This window comes from Seriola dumerili, unplaced genomic scaffold, assembly GCF_002260705.1.
Source record: "Seriola dumerili isolate Sdu_G_001 unplaced genomic scaffold, Sdu_1.0 BDQW01000043.1, whole genome shotgun sequence".
NCBI classification, from domain to species: Eukaryota; Metazoa; Chordata; class Actinopteri; order Carangiformes; family Carangidae; genus Seriola; species Seriola dumerili.
Window position 1 is genome coordinate 3,559,188 of NW_019174298.1, and position 21,773 is coordinate 3,580,960.

At 41.7% G+C, this 21,773-nt stretch overlaps 1 protein-coding gene across 1 annotated transcript in view; it reads right to left on the reverse strand.

Moving 5' to 3' along the window:
- Positions 1–1,970: 1,970 nt before the first annotated feature.
- LOC111217357 (beta-1,4-galactosyltransferase 5-like) overlaps positions 1,971–21,773 on the reverse strand; it is a 29,725-nt gene continuing 9,922 nt past the window's right edge. Inside the window, exons 2-9 of the mRNA XM_022739183.1 lie at positions 6,754–6,873; positions 6,357–6,470; positions 5,670–5,797; positions 4,250–4,366; positions 3,905–4,092; positions 3,694–3,816; positions 3,298–3,399; positions 1,971–2,669 (exon numbers count right to left, since the gene is read on the reverse strand). Coding sequence (XP_022594904.1) covers positions 2,522–2,669; positions 3,298–3,399; positions 3,694–3,816; positions 3,905–4,092; positions 4,250–4,366; positions 5,670–5,797; positions 6,357–6,470; positions 6,754–6,873 — 1,040 coding nt within the window. The 3' untranslated portion in view covers positions 1,971–2,521. The remainder of the gene's footprint in view (positions 2,670–3,297; positions 3,400–3,693; positions 3,817–3,904; positions 4,093–4,249; positions 4,367–5,669; positions 5,798–6,356; positions 6,471–6,753; positions 6,874–21,773) is intronic.

The following is a 21,773-nucleotide window of genomic DNA, read 5'->3' on the forward strand; positions in this document are numbered from 1 at the left end:
CCTGACGATACTAGCCTTTATAATGTCATGGTTGTTCCAGCAAGCACGTAGAAAGAGACTCCCTCAAATGGAGCTCTGGAAGGTCAGCACCATTGATTTTCAATTAGAATAAAGGAGGTGCTCAGTGAAAGACAGTGACCACTAGCATTTTCTGATTCGGTGTCTTGCTCTTCCTGTGGTTGTCACACAAAATGGCCTCCTCCAACGTGTCTGTTCAGCAGATTAATACACACCAGGCTACGGGTCCCGTCCCATTTCATCCAAACGAGCCATTCCTGTCATTTATGAAGAGGAACTCAGCGTCCGGATGAAATGGAGCAGCAAACCCCGTTTTACACAGATCTGAACCTCACAAACCCACACAAATACACATAACTACAAGTTTCAGTGCATCTAACACAGCCAGTCATTTGTCACCTACTAAATCATCACATCAACTGCAAGAAAAATAAAAACTGAACAATTTCAGAAAATAAATCATAAAAGATCAAATAAATAAAACGAGGTCCAGCCTCTTTACTTTCTATTTCTTTGTGGGAACACAACAGTTTGTCAACCACCCACATTTTCCCCAAAAGATACATCTTAAGAAATGTATACAAGGCGATTTGTGTGAAATGAAGTAGCTGCATGACTAGAGGACAGCCAGTGAGGAGAGAGTGTCTGTATGTGTGTGTTCTTTTTTAAATAGGAACTATGTTTACAGTATTGGGATATTTTACTCAAAAGCAACACTGTCAAACACACAAATTAGGGAGGGACATTTTAGCAACTGCTTTGTACTGCCAGAGTGCTGTCAGCCTGCGTCAATGCACAGTTAGGCTGCATGCCATCCAACTAAAACTCTACTGTGACCAACTACAAACAAGTAGATACTGGATACAAGCTGTGGTGGTTTATCACCTGACTTCTCAGATAAGCACTGAGATCCGCTTTTCCCTATCCAAGCCTAGATAAAGAAGTTAAAAAAATAAAGGCAGCCATAGATACGTTGTTGAAGAGATTTCACAGCACCCACAGTGAAGGAGGGCTGTCTAACAGTATTACAAACACTAGACAATCTGAAAAATAACAAAGCAAAAGCTTCTGTAAACACCAGTGACAGTGACAGCAATCAAGTATTTTCTACCTCCAATTCTCTTCTGTAAAAATGAAGGTGAGTAAACATTGAGGATATGGGATCTAAAAATAAAAACGGCGACTCTTTATCTCTCCCTGGCCTGGACTTACATACCGCACACAGAGTGAGGTCTAAAGTCAAGTCAGTCACAGTTTCAGGGGTGAAGTCTCCTGGAGGTCACCCCGAAGACCTCGCACTGACAACAGAATACACACAGGCCATTTGCATAGCTCTCCCTCACTTATATACACAGACACACACACACAGGCTCTGAAAAGGGTGGCATGTTTGTTTAGGCAAAGGTGTGCTGAATGTGAAGTTTGCATACACTGTCACTCCTCCTCTGTAGTCCAATAAGAGTATGCTAGCACCTGTGCTATTGCATCTGTATAGTGAGGAAGTCAGGTCTAAGTTCTGCTGTCTGATATTACAGCTTATTGCTAACAGGATGAGCGTTGCTCTCCTACATACAGCCACTTGCAGGCAGCCAGAACATCCAATGCAACTATGCAAACACAAACATCACAGTCTTTAAATGGTATGTTCACAGGACAAAATATAGTGGTAAGAGATGATTAAGGTATTAATATTCTCAAAACTTAGGATAAACTATTTCACATACAGTTTTTTATGACTGAAAACACTCACTCTTTATATCATTTTCTCTTGCTCTCTTATCTTGTAGATTTGGCATACCTCCTGCAGAACCAGCTGCAAAAATCCACTCACTTAAAGTTACTGTGTGGTGGTGTGTGTGTGGTGGTGGTGTGTGTGTGTGTGTGTGTGTGTGTGTGTGTGTGTGTGTGTGTGTGTGTGGTGTGTGTGTGTGTGTGTGTGTGTGTGTGTTTGTGTATGTGTGTGTGTGTGGGTGCATGCAAATGTTTTCACATGTGTACTGCATTTGTGAAAAGAAGAAGTGCAAGCGCAAAGTAAAAAAAAAGCCAAAGGGGCCATGTCAGCACATGTAAGTCAAAATGCTGTCTGCGTGCATGTGTGGCATGTGCGTGCACTTGAATGTGCCTGTGTATCATGGCCTATTTTAATAAGCAAGCACGACAGTGTAGGGCTGAACTCATCGTTGACTGAATAAGAAAATGAATGAATGGATGCTGAAGGCCAAAATGGTGCAAAAGGCATGTGGAGACTGAAGACTAGATAAGCCCAGATGAGAGGAGTGATGGACTGTAGCACAAGCAAGTGCAGCATTTATCCCTATTTTCTTTTATGATTTATCCAACATACTTATTTGAGTCTTCATTTTTTTTTTGCATACAAACAAAATAAACAAAGCAAAGAATCAATCAACTAAAAAGTCCTAAGCAGTGCTGCAACTGGTGAGATATGGCTGATGTCCCAGAGGACTTTGATTCCCAGGTGGTCTGCAGTACAGCTGTGCCTACGTCAGTAGTCAGCTATGGGTGCAAGCTTTCTGCTCAAGCTGACTGTGATGTTGGTGTAGAGAGGCCTCCTGGACACTATGGGGGAGTAGTTTAGGTTGTTAAGACCATCCACTTTCTGCCTCTCCTTTGAGTGGCGTAGTAGACTATACCTGCAGGAAGGAACAACCAATCAGTGAATGGAGAAGAGAAAAGAGAAGAGCTTCAATTTTAGATTGAGTGGCGCCAGAGCATAAATAAACAATGAGATCATATGAAGAGGAACAGGTTTCATCATCCCACGTTGTGTAACAACATGGTAACATTGACGTTGACAGCATTATTGTCTGTGATTTATACAGAAAGTGGCAGTTTTACATCATGGGAGTTGTTCATCAGCAGATCACACCCTCACTGTCAACATGACTACACTGCATTAATCATGACCATTACAAAGAAGATTTACCTAAGCACATTCATTTTGGAGAACTAAAGTCACACTTATTCTTTGGGCTGTTTTAAGTAACTAAGAATTTGAGCAGAGGGAGCATGATTGGAATTCTGCCCTGAAGCATACAAGCATATCACATGCAAAGTCTTTAAAAGAGTTGAAATTCTCTCAAAGTCACTGCTCTGGCTTTTCATGTGACTGGCTTACATCACATGAGCCTAAGCCTCATTCCAATTATCAGCTTCCACTTTTAACCAAGGGGTGTGTGTGTGTGTGTGTGTGTGTGTGTGTGTGTGTGTGTGTGTGAGTGTGTTTGTGTGTGAATGAGCAGTGCACACATAGACACTAACCTTCCCAGGAACTGGACTTCCCCACGATGGTGATGTGGAATTGACATGTAGCGCCCCTGCTCTCCGTGTGGTCTACTTACGGAGAAATTGGCATACCGCACCCTAACACAAACATATTTTTTGCTCATTAATTCATAATGTCACGTGATACAGACATAGAAATAGTACAGAAAAGAGTTTCATAGAAACTGCAAACAAAAGGGATCATCACATAAAGCCACATGTACACGGGACATTCAATAAGACTTTGCTGTGTATTTTAAAAGTCCTGAGTGTGCACAGCTGCCTTTGAGCTGCGTGGGTGGTGGGAGGGACAACACTGCTGTGTGGCAAGGGTGGAGGGAAAAAAAACGAAAAAAAAAAAAAAAAAAACACAAATACAAAATCTCCCCTCACCTGTTCCAGAGGTCATCGTCCTCTCCTCCCCAGCCCCAGAACGCATTAGGAAATCCATTAATCTTTTTGAACTGCTTCACCGTCAGGCCACTGACACCGCCGAAGAACTCATTATACGGGAGCCTTAGAGGGACAGTTATACATATTCATTTCACATTAGGACAGGAATGCATTTACTGGACAAACCCATGGAGACCGAATCCAGACTCACATGTAGGAGTACTTGTCCAGCTTGACCGCAAAGTGCCGGGGCATGTCTGTGCAGCCGTAGTAGTTCCTGTCGTTCTCCATGAGGTGGTCCACATCGTGGAAGACCAGACAGTCCCAGTCCAGGTCCTTCATAGCCTCTTTGTAGCCCACATTGAACAACATGGCTCGGTTAAACGGCTCTGTGCCCTCCTAAAGAAAGAAATAGAGATACTGCTTAGCCGCTATCTACTGCAAAGCACTGACATTATTATCACCTGAGAAGACGACTCACTTCCTACAAGTGTTTGCATCCACACAGCTGAATCTGTTTATCCCTGCAAACGACTGTAAATACATGTGTGCATACCTGCTCTATCACATAAAAGGCAAACTGGAGTCTCTGTTTCTGCAGCACCGGCACCAGGTGTCTCAGGAGGATCGGTAAGTGTTCAAGTCGGTTCCTGAACGGGACTAGGATTGCCACCTGGAGATACAACACATACATTTATCAAAATAACATTCAAACAAATGGAGACGTATACACTGTATATAAATGTTCAAGGACACACCAGAGTTACAGCACAGTCTGATCTGTGCAACTAAGTAAACGGTGCTGTTTGCACACAGTGTCCCAAGTTACATGATCTCTCAGCAGTAGGTAAATGGGAAAGTGTGGGTGAAGACAGCACCCAAAAAAACATCCCACTAATTACCATGACGACTTGTGACTTGAAATCTAATTTTCACAATGAGATCTGACGTGCATCAATCATAGAAGCACAGAGGCGCTAAACATCTGTAAGAGGTATTTATTTTTTTCCCATAGAGTTGTAGTTATGACAGTTCCCTTTTTTTTAAGGTTTCTTTTGAAGCTTCATAAAAAGAAAACTGTCACAGAGAGGAACAAAAAGCAAGGGTCATCGAAAACAGGGAGGGGACTATTATGGTAGCTGACAGAGATTGCTGGCTAATGAGGAAGCGAGATAGAGGGTTGGTTGTCAGAACATACACAGCCCCCCAAGGCAAATGAATGCAAGAGACAGACAGACAGATGGCAGGAAAGCTTGCACTGTTGGACCAAAAAAAAAAAAAAAGAGTGATAAAATAAGAGAACATAGTAGAGGAGGCTGGTTCAAGAATGAAACAGTGCTGCAATGCACGTATATAGGGTTGAATTCATGTTTTGTCTTGTTGAACTTAGGGTAATTAGTTATGTATGACTGCATGTGTACATTTTTAAATGTAAATGTCAGACATAACAACCCTATTATGACATTAGGTTTCCAGGGTTACACTAAATAACACTCAAAAACAAACACTATATCCTCTCGTGTACTTTGCTATGTATAAGATTCACTGAGATTTGCTAAAGCTTGAAGACATCAGCTGTAGCACACTAGCAGACTAGTTTGTGGAGCTCAAAGCAATAATCAGGTCTCATTTCAATACGTTTGAAATCTGTGACAGCAGTGTCTGTTTCCAAGCAGAATGGCACCGTTACTAACAGCTGTTCTTCTTACTTACTTACTTCTTACATAAAGAATTGTTGGGAATACTTTGGTAGCTGTTATCTGTTATAGGAATGATGGTGGTGTTGAACCAAAATCTCCCATAGGTGTTTATTTGAGTTGAGATCAGGATCATCGACATGCTGAAAACATACAGCAACCCCCTTGTGCCCTGGATGGAAGTATCAGCATTTGTTATATTTCTCCACTCATCTGTCTGTATATTCGACAGTGCTTTTCAGTGAACTGTCCTTTTAACAATGTCACATCCGCACTTACCTTCCAGCGAGGTAAACAGTCTTCGGGCTTCCAGTAGCCTCCTAGGACCATGCTAGGCTTTACATCCAGCAAGGATCTCTCCACCTCCTCCAGGGATACCTCACTCATGTTCACCTCCAACCTGCCCTCTGCGTATGTGTGAGTGTGTGTGTGCGTGCGTGCGTGTGTGTGTGTGTATGTGTGTGTGTGTGTGGACAGGGGGCAGATTGTATGAGGCAGAAGAATGAAAGTGAGGAAGGGAGAGAGAGAGAGAGCCATGATGTGCATGTGAATGAGATGAAATGGTTAAAGAGAAAAAGTGAAAAAAAATGATCACAGGAATTAGCAAGAACACTTGTCAAAGCCTGTAACAGCTCAGTAATCTGGGACATAAATTGCTGGGTAAAGCTATTCTGCCATTACAATATATTTGCATGCATCATCAATCAAAGCTGAAAGAAAACACAAGCTCAGACCCACTTCACGACTCATTATTAGGACAAATACGTACAGAGGCACAATGAAATTCACTTAAAGAAACATTTTACAGGGCCAAGAAAACCAGAGGAACAATTGTTTGAAGTGATCAACGGTCAACCAAGAAGACTGAGAGGCATTTTCTCAGCTGGTGCCTTATATACAGTACATTACAGAATCATGAGTATCCAAAAGAAAACTTTAAATCAAAAACTTTAAGAGTGTACTCACTCATGGAGGGCAGCCTCTCAGGGCAAACCTGTGAGGGGAGGTAGGTGAAGCCCTCGGGGAGGTATGTGGTGGGAGGAGCATCGCTCTCGCTCAAGTTAAAGTCATAGGAATAATCTGGGATGGCACAGATACAAAGGCATCAACATCACCATCAGGAGCAGCTTAATCCAGACTTTCCCTGCATGACTTCCACTGTGTGCTCTACATTTTTCAATCGATGCTTTTTATCTTTTCACCTCTAGTATTTCACTGCTACCTTAACTATACACTCTTGCGTTCTTTAATTTAACTAGGGTGGAAAACAGCATTTGCGCCCATGTAATTGCATAGAGGACAGAATATGAGCTACAGTAAGCATTACTAATACACCTTAGTGTATCGGTCTGTGTGTTTTCACCTGTGCCATTGACGCTGTAAGCTCCTCTCACCACCTGCTCCAGAACCTGAGCCCCAATGTTCTTCACGTTCTCTCTGATCTGGATCCCTCTGGCTTGGACCATGAACACATACTCATTCACTGTGGACACAGGGAAGACAGACAGAGAGTTTAGTCATTTTATTCTTGTTCTCACTGTAAACATCACACCTGTTTCTACCCTGCAGACTGAAAACAGCTGATAGTAAAAATCAACTATAGCGGCACATACAAGTTAAGCCTAATAACCCACGGGGGTGCATAAATGCCAACTCGGGTTTCTTCGTATACTTGCAGTTGTTCAACTCATGACCACCATCATCCTCCTTTCATTCCTCCTCCTCCTCCTCCTCCTCCTCGTTGAGAAACAAAATAGAACAATTCCCATGTTCACTGAAGTTATCCTTGGAGTAACTCTGGTGTAAGCACACTCTTCCACCTGATCTGGCCCAAAGTGATTATCTGCCTTGGTGACTTAATGGAGGGGATTTCCCAACCACATACCAAGAGTCTTTCATTGCAAAGAAGGCCACTATTGGAATGTTAATCTATAATGAAGGGGGTGGTGCAAGAAGAAAGATACAACCCAAAACTTTTTTAAGACGGAGAAAGAGACTGCGATAATGAATTTCAAATGAATGGTTGATTCCTTCTTTCTGTGCATGGTAACTGCAATGTTTTGCCTTAATATTTTCAGCCATTATCTAATGTTCTGTTAGTCGTAGAGTGTAATTTTTTGATGCCTTTATTTGGTACAGCAAAAAACGGCTGGATGCAAACTAACCGAGAATGCAGCAGTGCCGCACACGGTGGAAGCACCAGGGGTTTAGACGTGGATGTCAGTTTCTGAAAAACATCACGTGACCCCAATGCCTGTCATACTTCAGAGTGTGCCATGTTGTACATTTTACGCAGTGACCAGCAACATTAGCTTTCAATCAAGCACAAGACCTGACTCCATCCTCACATCATGTTAGAAATCTCTTATTAGAACTGTTCAGTGAATTTACATGAAAGTTATTATTTGGGGACTTCACCACAGAAACTTGTTGCCAGTTTCACTCAGTGTGGGTTGACCTAAATAACCGACCTGCCAAATAAGAGTCCGCCATGGAACATAGAAGGGATGTGGTCAAACTGTGAGTCACCCGAATCACCCAGTACACCATAACCAAACAACTGTGTGCCTGAATGGGGGCATGGACTATATGTAAAGTGAATGACTGTGTATTGCTCATTTACTTGTAGGAGTGACTCACACAATACAGGAAAAGTCATTGTCAAAACCATTTGTCCATAAATCCTGGAATAACTTCCTAGGTCCTTGACCCCTCCTTTATTTGGACAAGTTTGCCAGCCCAGTGCAGCCGAATTGTGGTCCATTGCCTCAGTGTAACTGTATCCAACTTCCTACTGCCTACAACTATCTCTGGCCATTAATCCAATCAACATTTATCTTACAGCAATGCCAATATGATCCACACCGTTCTGCGAATGAGTGCAGATGTGTGTCCATGTACACGTTACTGTGCGTGTGTGTGTATTACTGCTGAGCTAGAAATCCACAGGATGCAATTTGTCTCTAGTAATTGTATTACAGTTTCCATCACATTCATCTTGTTTTATACAAACTGCCTGGCTTGCAAGACTAGAGACTAGTGGCTAAGCGGTAACTGAAATCGATGTTCTCCTCTTACCTCTGCAACACACAAATATTACAGTGCAGCTGGAGCAAATCTGCAAAGGATAATAATAATAATAATAATAATAATAATGATGATGATGAAAAGGAAAATAAGAACACAGCGTAGATCCTAACACGGGCAGAAGTGGCTCAACAGACACGCCTACATACTGCACAAATCCACACACACATGTACACACACACATGCTCATGGATGCCTTTCTGAGGCACCATATGATGGAAAAATGCTGAGGGGCTTCTGGAGTGTGATCCAGTCCTGCAGGCACCATCATATTTTGACATGTTGCTATCTCCCTCCCATGTTTTTCAAATGTATAGAGATATTATCTATGCATATCCCTACCAGACAAATCGATGGTACATATGTGCTGAACATATGTGCACGGTACCACACTGAGCCGCTTCAATGCCTGCAGAGCAAAGCAAAATGGGAACGTTTTTGGGTCTGAAAACGTCACTTATTAAGGGTCACGTTGGTAAAAAAAAAAAGAAAAAAAAAGAAGTCTTCAAGCACAGAGATGGAGAATGTGAACACTTCATCTAGTGTGTACAAAGCAGTGGGCATACAGTACCTCTCTCATCAAACAAGCACTGTATAGACTGGAGTCATGGTTAGTGCCGAGGTATTCAAGGCTACAAACTGTGACAAATGCAATTAGACATGAGAGAACTGGAGTTTAGAGGACGCTAACGTATGAGGCTACAACACAAGGCCAATAGCGGAGAACATATATGCAAGGGGGCGCGCGCACGCACACACACACACACACACACACACACACACACATAGCATTCTGATGTGTCACTGACAAAGGACATTGGATTCAGACACAACTACATGATACACATGTAGACCAGAAGAAGCCCCCCCCCCCCCCCGCCCCCCGCAAATACACATACACACACTTCTCATCCTATTCAAACCCCCACTGTAACCCACAAAGCATGACAAGAGACCTTGAACGACCTTGTCCTCTATAGCTCTCACTGTCCGCATGCCAAGCCCGGCCCACCTCTCCCTCTTTCTCTCTCTCTCTCTGCCCGCATCCCTCCATCTTTCCACTTATCTGTCCTTCCCTCTATCTCCCCTCTTCATCTCTCTGTGCTGCTGTCTCTGTGTAATGTGGTTTGTATCACTTTCTGTCAAGTCCGTTTGTTCCTATCATTTAAGTAAACAATCTGAATGATGGACTGCAGGCTCACTGGGACAATTCCAGGCACAGATCCTCCACCACACTGAACTGTAACTGAGGTTAACCGGTAAAGGAAAAAGCCAACCATCAAGCAAAAAATAAATAAATAACACACACACACCACAAGCAAGCACACACAACCCCCAGCGCGCTTTTCCTCTGAAAGGCAATTAACTGCACATTGATAGCTCAGCAGTGGGAGGTGATCGGTCCCGTTCTGCTAGCTCCCTGATAAGAGCTGAAAGGCAGTTTTTTTCCCCCACAGCAGAAATGGTTTCTGCACGCACAAGAGCACATACCATACATACAGTACACAGAACCATTGCTTCCTAGATTTAAAGCTGTCACTCTCAGAAAAGGGTCATTTTTACAGCCACTGCATATCAGTGACACCCACAGACTCGCACATAAATTAAGGCAACCAGGAAGTAGGGCACTATGAACGCAACTACATCATTCATCAGCGAATACTGAATGTGTATTATGTGACTTTAAAAGCTGAATAATGACACTATCAGTAATGTAATGCTGTAAGTTGGCTACACGTGATTTAGTCGCCCACTGCAATACCTTATTGGAAAGTAAACAGGCAATTACTCAAAACATTAGCACTAAATCACCTCACAATTAACTGGAACAACTGCTGTAATTTGAGTGTATTGATCTATTGAGGATGTTTAGGATTGGCATGAGATGGGGATGAAGGTTATAGATTTGTGATTGGATGTAGGCTGACTTTTTTTAAACACATAAAATATGTGTTCTTTTTGAACGATTATTGGATCTCAACTGAAGGGACAAGCGTGTTATTACCTCCTTTGACCCTCTGTAAGTGATGCCGAGAAACCCTGAGGCTATGGTGGATCGACACACACATACACACACACACACACACACACACGCCATGTATTACCATATAGAAAAAGTTGTTTTTCCTTAAACACTTCACAATCTTGTCTGTAATATGGGGTTTTTGGTACGTGAGTCTGTTTGATTCGCCGTCACTTCCTGTTGACTTTCGAACATCAGTCAATCTAAACCACTTGCAAATGCATACATGCATCACCATCTCCAAAAAACACTCACCGGCATGTATTCACTCATTCTCTGAGTAACTTCAAACAGAGAGCATATAGAGCATTTCAGAGTCTAACACTGATCCCTGAAGACTGGCTGAGTTTATTTGAGTATTTTAACAAAAACACACAGGGGATTATTTTGTTAAAATACTGAGCAAAACCTCAGGGAACATTGTCCTACTCTGTTTGGAGTCTTAGTTCATGAGTTTTTGGACAAAAGACCAGCACTCTGTGTATATCCACACTACTGTTAATACATTCCCCTTCAAACACATACACACATTTATACTGTTACTTTGCAGTTGTATTGCAAGTGCAATACGACCTGCAGAGTACTACGTGGTTTTTAAATGTATTACCTATTGCTCTTTTAACTAACTTTCTGCTCTTCTTTCTCAACTGTTCATTTATTATTTTTATCATAACAAGTACAAGTTTATATTTGTGTTTATCGCAATAAAAACCCTTGACCTTTAGCTTGTTGCGCAACAGCAAACACGGGACCAAATAAGGACACCTGCACAGCTATGTTATTCATGATTAGACACCATTTCTGCTATTGTTTTGGTAGCATCGGCAAATACATCATCCTAACATATTTCCCGTTGACAGGAAAAAGCTTTCTAAGGTGGAATTTCTCACTTCCCTCACTGTCTCTTATCTTGGTCTTTATTTATCTTTTCCTCTCCCTTCTCTTTATATCTTGCTAGCTCCTACCCCACTCCGCCCCTATCCATTCGTGTTGTCATGGGTAACTTAAGGTTATGTAAGCAGCAATTCGTAATGCTCTCCCGAGGGGCCATTCTGTGCCCACCTCAAGAGACACATACATGCAAAGGCATAAACTTCATGTATCCTAATCGGTTCACAAAAATACGCACATCAATGCAGGGAAGTGCTGCACTGTGGCGTGATTAAACAGTTGTGCTATAGCATGTTTTCACAGAGCTCATATACTGTCACACTGGGATCCCTTTGTTAATGGATGTTCAGTAACAATTCTATAAATGCTAGTAAACAACCAATCCAATTCATTTTATCATATATCAGGTCCATGGTCCTCTGAAGAAAAAGATAAAAGTTAAAAGATTAGAAGAAAAAAAAGATGGATTATCCATTCTCAAAGTGTCCAGCTCTCATGCCAGAGTTGCCACACCTCTAATACCTTGTGCAATGTCCCCTCATACTTAACATGGATTAAGACTTAGTCAAGATTCTCAACACCCTTTTTCATGCTCTGTCTAGTACTGTAAATAGGACAACTGTCACAAGAGAAGTTATTTAGCCTAACCTCTTTGATATAAATGGGTCCATGGGACAAAATGAAAGAAATACCTGTCCGTATAACGCAATACAATTCAACAGCAGCAAAAACTGCAGCCTCCAAAATGGTGATAAAGTTGAATCAACACCTTTATAATACATCATCAATACTGACTGAACATTATGACCTTCATGAAGGAAGGCGCTACTGCAGGACATTAGTATTAGACTGCATTAGTTTTAGCTGGCTGTACCTTATCTGCCAACTGACTGTATAGCCTGCAGTTTTCTACAACAGATGGAAAGTCTCTCTTTTGCTCTGTTTACTTCCAATTAGTTGATGGTAAGGTCACACTCACACCTACTATGGATTGGCTTATTATTACAGTCAAGAATCAGATCATCTGTCAAGATCTGGCCACACTACTCCCCTTCCACCGGAAGGGAGGAGAGGTCACAAGCGAGGAAAAGAAGGAGGATGGATCTATTAGAGGCTGTGTACTAAACTCTGGCCAAGAGTGTGGGGCACAAGATTTGGGTTTTCTGGTTGTTAACTACAGAAACACACCTACATGAGCTCAAGTTGTTACAGCTGATAATGAGGACAATATTTGTCCAGTACGAGTTGTGGTCACATGACACAAAGTCATAAGTAGATCATGAGGCTTCGTCCAAACCCACAACAGCACTGCATACACACGAACGTGTGCGCACGCGCACGCACTCGCACACACACACACACACACACACATACACACACACACACACAGAGCCCCTTTCATACCACACCCAAACTGCCTGAAAATAACTGTGTGTGAAGGACTACAATTACAGGAAAACCATCATGACTGCATTAACCAAGATCCTCGTCATACGCACAGGAATTCAGAAATGTTCCCAAGAGCTATATTTCTTGATTGCACAAAAGAACAAACAGCCCTGGCTGGCTGGCATACAGGAGATGGGGGAAGCAAGAGTCCATGACAGGAAAAAAGGCAGTAAAGGAAAAGCTTCTCAGAGCAGATGTCTCTTTGACAGGCTGAGTTCTCCTCATTTACTGCACCGAGATGACGTCAGCACTCATCGCAGCCCCTGGCATGCTGCCCATTTCCTGAGAGCATCCAAACCACTTCCATTCCCCTGATCTCTGCTTCACGTTTCCTCTCCTGTGGTCAGTTTGATTCATTCATTCATCTATGTGTCATCTTTCGCCCAAATCTTGACTTTTTAAAAAAATCTCCTTTAAGAAAAACATCAAGTTTTTAGTAGTACAGTAAAAGCTTTTGCCCCATGTATACTATTTTTATTGATTTATCTATTTTATTTATACTGTTGTTATACTATTTTTCTGAAACACAGACAGGAACGTTATCCATGTGATATAAAAGCAAATGTGTGTGACTTATAGTGTTAGCAAAGGTATGAGCATGTGCTCTAAATTCCCCATGTGTCAAAAAGGAAAAATACTACAAACCAGCACTGAGAAATGAAGGTACTTCCCTCTAATCTTCACGACTTGTAACACATGCTCTAAGCTTCTGCACATCTCTACAATTCTTTTTGTTGCCTCCGACCACAAGCTAAAAAGAAGACGCCCGAAACCCATATGTGCACACACTTTCACACGTACAGTGGTTTCAGAAAGTATTTAGACTCTTCATCTTCTGCACAGGCTATCATCTTTTAGATTTTATTCAACTTTAGAAAACTGGCTCCAGAGTGCACGTGGTTTGTGACAGTTCACCTTTCAGCACGACACTGACCTGAAACAAACAGTCAGAACAACACTGTCTTTGGGACTGTCTTCGAGTGGCCCTGCTAAAGCCCAGACATCTATGGAGAGACCTGAAGATGGCAGCTCACAGACACTCCCAGTCCAATGTGATGGAACTTGAGGGGATCTGCCAGGGAGAAAGTGATAAACTGCCCAAATCCAGGTGTGCGGAGCTTGTAGAGACTTACTGAAGAAGAGTAGAAGTTATATTTTCTGCCATAGGGGCTTCTATAAAGTACTAACTTAAAGGTCTGAATACTTCTGCATATATGAGATCTCACTTTTTGATTTCTAATAAATTTTCAAAAAAAAAGAAAGAAAAAAAAGTCACTGTCACTTGTGCACATCCACAAACACACAGACACCAAACTGTTCTGAAACATTGTGCTTTTCATATTTTATCCATGTACAGGGGTGAGATTTCAGATAATAAAATGATTACATAATCCACATTCTTAAAGCTTGCCACTGCCAAAGGTCGGCATGAGCCAGTAGGAACAACAGTGATGGAAGCCTGGTTGTGTGCACATGAAATGAAACGCTTTAGTAAAAGTTTAGGTTCACTGGGTCACTATTAAAGTGATTACAACACAACTTCCACATCGTTGTGAAAAAGGATTACGAATTTGATAGGTTATACAGTAAGAAACATTTCACTGCATTGCAAAATATTAAATTTTTTTTTGAGATTTTACGTTTTAGTTACATGCACTTTACATGCGCTTACCAATTTCCTGGGAACAAACTGAAAATGCATTTAGATATGTAAGAGTTGACACTGTTACATGTGACAATTTTATGGAGACTTGTGCAGCTGATGCCAGATGCTGTGGTGCGGCAACAGACATGACACAGACTTTTTCTTTGTTTGTGGCTTATGTCTGACTAACCAAAGCAAATGCTATAGCTGATGATTGACGCTGGTGATGCTGTAAGTTCAATGTGAGAAAAGCTCCTGTGAAAATATACCCCCTGCATAAAGTCTAAAGGTAGAAGTGACAACATACACTTCTTTAGATCAGCTCTACTGATAACATTCATTTGAAGTGCAGGATGGGGTGTGAACATGGTGTTGCAATAATAGCTAACCGGAGGCCACTTCTCAGCAGTATTTTACTTAACTCTATTTTGCCTATTTATTCTCAGGTATGGGCAGCAGCTTTCTGTTCAACAAAGGGAGGAGGCCAGAATATGCATTCAGTTTTAATGGCTCTTTACAGTGTATAGTCAGTGAGTCACTCAACCTCCTTACAGAGATTTCCATCTTCCGCGACCTCTCAGCTTTAAGGCTGTTTTGAACTGCCCTTGTTAATCAATAACACTAATCGATTGATTAACCTCCAGACAGAGAGAAAACAGACTACATTATCTCAGCTGAGAAAACGCAGTGTTGCATTTGTTACAGTAAAGAATGTTGCACTTTTCCCACTGACACTCCTAACTACCAAAGATAGAAGACAGGGTGGAGCTGATAACATACATTTAGAAGATATAATATACCATGATGACACGTAATGGAAAATGTATAGTGTGGGAGGGGGGCTTCCCAAATAGCATATCGCATTCAGACACAGCCTACACTAACACATGCCAGCAGGGACAGCATGAGGTCTAGTTTGAGTTCATTTTTGGTCTTGCACTAGACACTCTGCCCCTCCTTCTGCTCTGCTGTCCCAAGTGTGTGTGTGTGTGTTTGTGTGCGCATATCCGCCCATTTCTGTGCATGTGTGACCCTCCCTTGAGTCACTATGTCTGCCGAGCTACTACATGGCAGAGAAACACAGGGACCAGACGCTGCGAGGAGAATTACATAAACGACACAGTGGTGCCAGGACCCCTTGTTTTCGCTCTGCTGCAAGCAAATACTGGAAAACAGATCTGAGGGTGGGAAAGTGAGAGATGAAGAGTGGGAGACAGACAGATTGTGCATATGTATGTGTGTGTGTGTGTGAGTGAGAGAGAGAGAGCGAGAGAGAGAGAGATTCATCCTCCAACATGACAGTGACCTCAAACATACAGCTACAGAGTCATAATGAACCATCTTCACCGACAAGAAGAACAAGGACTCCTCCCACAGATGGTCCGGCCCCCACACAGCTCTGATCTTTGAGTCAGTCTGGAACAACTTACCTGCCAAGTACCTTGTAATATTGTGTGCAGTTGTAATTAGTGCTGTTTTAAAGGCAAAGGGTGGTCACACCAAATATTGATAATGAATACTGAAAAACTAGAACATCGTTTTGGCTGAGGTGCTATCTGGGTGCTATCAAGGTGTCATCTGCAATAGTAGATGATCATACTATGATCATCTACCTTTGCTTATAAATGCAACTGTTGCCGCTGCTAAATTGAAATGAATTTTTCAAGATTAAAGTGGCTATAATCAATATTTTCGTGATAACAGTATAATAAAGGACAATGTTTCAACAATGCGACAGAGGTCGTTTGTACTGATGAAGCTACAGCCTACAGACAATTGTCATCTTGTTTTTGTGATCTTATTTTTATCATCTTACATTGGTTCACTCTCACGACTCTCATTTTCAACCACTGTACACTGCTCAGCATCACACAGAACATAGACACAGGGAGTTTGTACAGTCGCCAGGTGGCAAGAAACACACCTCAAAATGAGTAATGTTACTTGGTAACTGCCAGATGTGCAATTAAGCAACTGATTACAAGTTTGCGATATTACTGGAAACTTGATGACGCATCAATGTCGTGTTCACAAATTGTTTCCACGGAATCCACGTTTTTGCAGGTTGTAAGTTGTTTTGCAAGTATGTGACCATCAGTACTCCTTGTTCTGTGCTTCATTCACTTTTTGTTTCCTGGAGTAGCATTCAGCCTTTTCAGTTCTGTGTGGGATGAGTAAAGCGGTGGGGGGGGGGCATGATTACTCATCGAGGGTCATAGCTTCCAGGTTTTTTTTGCATAATATGCAGCTGCTGAATGAAAATTTTTTAGATACAATTTTAAATCTTCAGCACTCAAACTTCACAGAGTAGACAGACGCAGTTGCATATAGGAACACTGATGAGGAACAACGAGGATCTAAGTAGCTTGTCTGGCTTGTTGGGTGGTTTTCCAGTGGCTCTTGGCTGCTGTAGTAAGTGTGCTTACAGGTGGTGGTGAACCCCCAACCGTCACCCCCACCCACCCTCTTTCTCTCCTGCTTTCCCTCCCTGTCCACTGCTGCTCCACAGGCCTATTTGATTACATTTTTTTCTTAAATAGACAAGAGTGCGGAGAAGGACAGAAACTGCAGGTTACATCTCTGAGCAGCTCCTGCCAAATGCAACTACACTGCAGGTCATTAAATCAATCCTGATCTTGATTAATTTCAGTCTCTTCTCATGTCCTTGCTGCTTCCCGTCTTGCAGCAGTTATTCATCCTCTCACTTACCTAAGACTTTATTTGCTAACCCTGCCCTGTTTCATCTTTTCAAAACCTGCTCTTTCAAAAAGAGTAGGATTTATTACTACATCAACTTATGCACAATCATGTTGAAACCAGTAAACCCCATCCCAGTAATACTTTGTAACAACTATTGCACAAGTCCTGCCCAAATCATGAAGCTTCCAGTAAGTGACAGTTAGTTGTGTGCCTGGTGAGTTTCTGGAGTGCCTCTCGTCACTCCTTTCCGCCAGCTCATTTCCGTCTGCTTTTATAATTGGCAGCTGTCCAGGGCATTCTTGTGTTATTGCAGTGGTTCATGTGGCGTAGAGAAGGAAATACATAGACAGGTACAGACATGCACACCAACACACAAGCTTCTAAGAACACCCACCACACACACTCACACGCCATACTGCCTCTGCCTATTTTCTCCTGCTCGCTCTATTTTCCTATCCCCGCCCCCAGCAGAAAGATGAGGTCTTCTCACAGCTGGAGGTTACTCCTGTTGACTGAACAAATGGGCCAGAGCAGGCAGCTAGTATATCACACTGCCACAGTTGCTACATATAGTTGAGCAAGATGCAGAAAAACCACACATACCCTTCCCTAGGGAAAAGACTCAGAGAATCAGCTCTTGAACATATCATCAGCTGACAATTCCTAATGACAGTTCTTGACCTGCCTTACAGGTTGTCATGGGTCAATTAAGGCCTAACGAGTTAACGAAGTTCTGCGACTTCAAAAGTAGAAGGGTACCCAAAATCTTTGCAAATGTCACAATTACTGTTTAATTTTTTGTATTTTTTAAGTTCCTGAGAAATCGTAATAATGCATTAACATCTGAAGAATACAGTGTCAATATCATTTACAACATCTATTAGTTTTTCATTTCTGTTTGCTGCAGGGGATGTATTTACTTTCTTTCACTTCAAAATTCAACACAATATGTAATTTGCCCAGGGGTGCCAACACCTTTGCATACAACTGTATAAGGCTGCTGTCCTTAAATGCTTCTTCTCTATTACATACATGCAAGTACATAAATTGGCACAACACTGTAGTTTAAGGACACACCTAAATCATTGCTGGACACCAGCTAATCTGGCTAATGCTAAATTAAAACCTTATTCTGCTTAATTTAAACATAAGCTGCCAGGTGACTGTTCTTGGGAAAAGATTAGGAGTAAGTAAATTGTTTAGTAAAAATAGTATACGCTAAATAGTATAAGCCATGCAACCCAGTATTGTGTTGTATTATACTGGATGTATTGATTGAAAATAAATATTAACAAATTGTGCAAGCTTGGTAGCTGCAGTTGGTGCAGTCATTATTTCATGAGAGAGAGGGTTTGTTACTTTAATTCACTTACATAAACAACTGGACGTGGTGATAAACTGATAAAGGAAGTTCAAATTGATTCGTATGTGCCAACATGAATCCAGGCCATGACATGGATTCTACAGAAATTCATAAATAAAAAAAAAAACAAACACATTTTACAGGAAGAGCAAGTCCCTCATAAAGTTAAGTTTGATGTGCATGCAACAATAGAGGTGATGTTGGATTTTGACATGCAGCGTGAGGAACACTAGATGAATGAGTACAGTCAAAAGCAGGAGGAAGATCTCTCTGACTGAAAATAGCACAGTAATAAGAACCACTTCTAGTCTGTTACAAGAAAGCCATTAGCTTTCTTTAATTGATTTGAAATGAATAGTTTCTCAACATCCAATCATCATTTCAGTCTCTTAAAGTGATTTTTGTGCAGCTTGCACTGTTTCAGCTAACTCTACCTCAAGATCTAATGAATGGTGTCTCATCTTGCCACCTCACCACGTAGCTTCCACTCTTAGTGGCAACAGCCAAGTATAATATAAAAGCAGCTGGTAATTAGCACTCATTGGATTTGTGCTATCATTATAGAGTGGCTGTAAATCAGCTCCAGCCACAGCTATGCTTTGTTAATCAACTAAGCTGCCCTCCTGAGGTTCTATTAGAGGAGCTTTCTAACAAAGCTCCAGTGTGGGTTCTGTGCTAATTGTTTGCATTGCTGCTATGGCCAACCTTAAGTGTTGCTCTGGATACCTGAGAATGAGGCAGGTGTGTAATAGAGGGTTGCATCATGATATTCACAGTGTCAGTTAGGCTGTGTTTAGACTGACAACATAAGTGCTTCAAATATCTAAGGGGCCACTTCATTGGCATGGTGGTGGTGGTGGTGGTGGTGGGGGGCCACCACAGAGGGGTCAGCTAAAAGACCCAGTATGCAGTGTCATCTGGCAGAACGCTACAGTGCCCAGTCGAATAGATGCAAGCCCGCATTGCAGGTAGAGGACATTGTAGCATGTACTACCATTGCTAGCAGTGTGCTGTGCAACTTGCAGACAGAAGCTGCTGTGATAACTTTCCAGAGTTGAAAAATCCTGCCTAAAAGGAGTAGAATCTACTGTGCAGTGTTTTGGCATCTGGTAAAACCTCAATCTGGATTTAGTGGTTAGTACATACTGTAGTCATGCCAACACAGCCACACCAGCATAGCCCCTATTGTTCTGTTTATGCAGTCATAGCCTTTTTTGTGTGTATTTATGAGGTTTAAAAATACATAAAAGATATATGACACAGAGATAACATTCCATGTCTGAAAGATGGTGGACATCTGTAATATGGATTCAGATTATAATTACGTTAGATTTTGATTCCTAGTATTCAGAGGAATTTTTCTACAACCAACATTTGTAAATATCCAGCAGATCCTGGTTTTCCAGAAATGAAAACAAATATTTGCTGCTTTCGCTTTGCTGACAAATATTCCATACTGACCCTGAAGAGAGCCCTTCCAAATTTTATTCCAATGCAAGAGATGAGGGTCAAAACCCACAGTTTTTATTCTATGGCAGCTAGAGAAGTGAATATAAAGCCTCAGAAGACCGATGTAGCCAAATCGAGGGGAAGTTCTAGTCCTGAGTAGGAAATTCCTTTTGTGTTACCCTCCCTCCTCTGTGGCTTCAACAGGAAACTCTGTCCATGACAAGGGTATTACACACTAAAAGAGAAAGTAACTCCGAAGATCCCAATTTGATTTGAATAAATGAGACTGCTCATGCTCATTAGCTTCAACTGAAGTTTAAAATCTATTTTTCCATGGAAGAATGACTGCAGATTTTGTCCCTCATCACTTACATTAAAAGAGGATCCCTTCATGGTCAGTATGGACAGCAGGAACGATTACAGCAATCGATATCTGTTTCCATGTTCATTTAGGTAGGTGAGTATTGTGTTAAGACAGATGTGAAAAAAAATTAAACCTATCGTTTAAATATAGCCATGGGCTTCGTTTTTTTTTTTTTATCAATGATGTGGTTCTTCACAGGGAAGGCAACAGGGGCATTTACAAAGAAACATTTGCAGATAATTTTGTATTACTTTTTTCCAGCATCACTGAGTCTTTGAATATTCCCATGTGCAGTCAACTACATAAATAAATACAAATATAACTTAAAAAATAACAACAAATGTTAGTATCAAAGTGATACAATAGGGAGAGGGTTATAAATAATTCAGTTATTCTGTAGCAATATTTTTGATACTGTCTGAGACATTGAAAAAGAATGAAGTTTGAGTAACTGTAGCAAACTCCGCCATTAAAAAAAAGGTTCTTCAACAGTACATTCGGAGTATTTAGACCCTTTCACTTTTTTCACATTTTGGTATGTTGCAGCTGTATGCAATCAGGGGAGAAGGGCCTTGGAAAGAGAACAAAAGCCAAGGTAAGTGACCAAGAACCCAATGGTCACTCTGGCTGAGCTCCAGAGATCCTGTGTGGAGATCGGAGAAAGTTTCAGAAGGACTACCATCACTGCAGCACTCCACCGTTTTGGGCTCTATGTCAGAGTGGCCAGACAGAAGCCCCTCCTTAGTGAAAGACCCATCCTTGAAGGCTGCTTTGAGTTTACAAAAAGGCATCTAAAGGACTCTCAGACTGTGAGGAACAAGATTCTCTTGTCTGATGAAACAAAGATTGAGCTGTTCGGCCACAATTCTAAGCATCATGTCTGGAGGAAATCAGACATGGCTTAGAAGTAGTTGTCCTTCTGGAAGTTTCTCCCATCACATCACACCAGATCTCAGAGCTCAGCCAGAATGACCATCAGGTTCTTGGTCACCTGTCTTACCAAGGCCCTTCTTCGCAATTGCTCAGTTTAGCTGGGCAGCCAGCTTTAGGAAGAGTCCTTGTTGTTCCACAATTCTTCCATTTAAGAATTATGGAGGCCATCATGCTCATGGGAAGCCTCAATGCAGCTGATTTTTTTCCAGCCTTCCCCAGATTTGTGGCCTGACACAATCCTGTCTCTGATTGCTGCAGGCAGTTCCTTCCACCTCATGACTTGGTTTCTGCTCTGATATGGGTATAGGTATAAATAGTCATGGTATATATAATCATGTCTTAGCAGCTAAATTTAGCACAGGTGGACTCCAATCAAGGTGTAGAAAAATCTCAAAGATGATCAGGGAGGCACCTGAGCTGAATTTCAAGTGTCATAGCAAAGGGTCTGAATACTTATGTCAATGTGATATTTTAGTTTT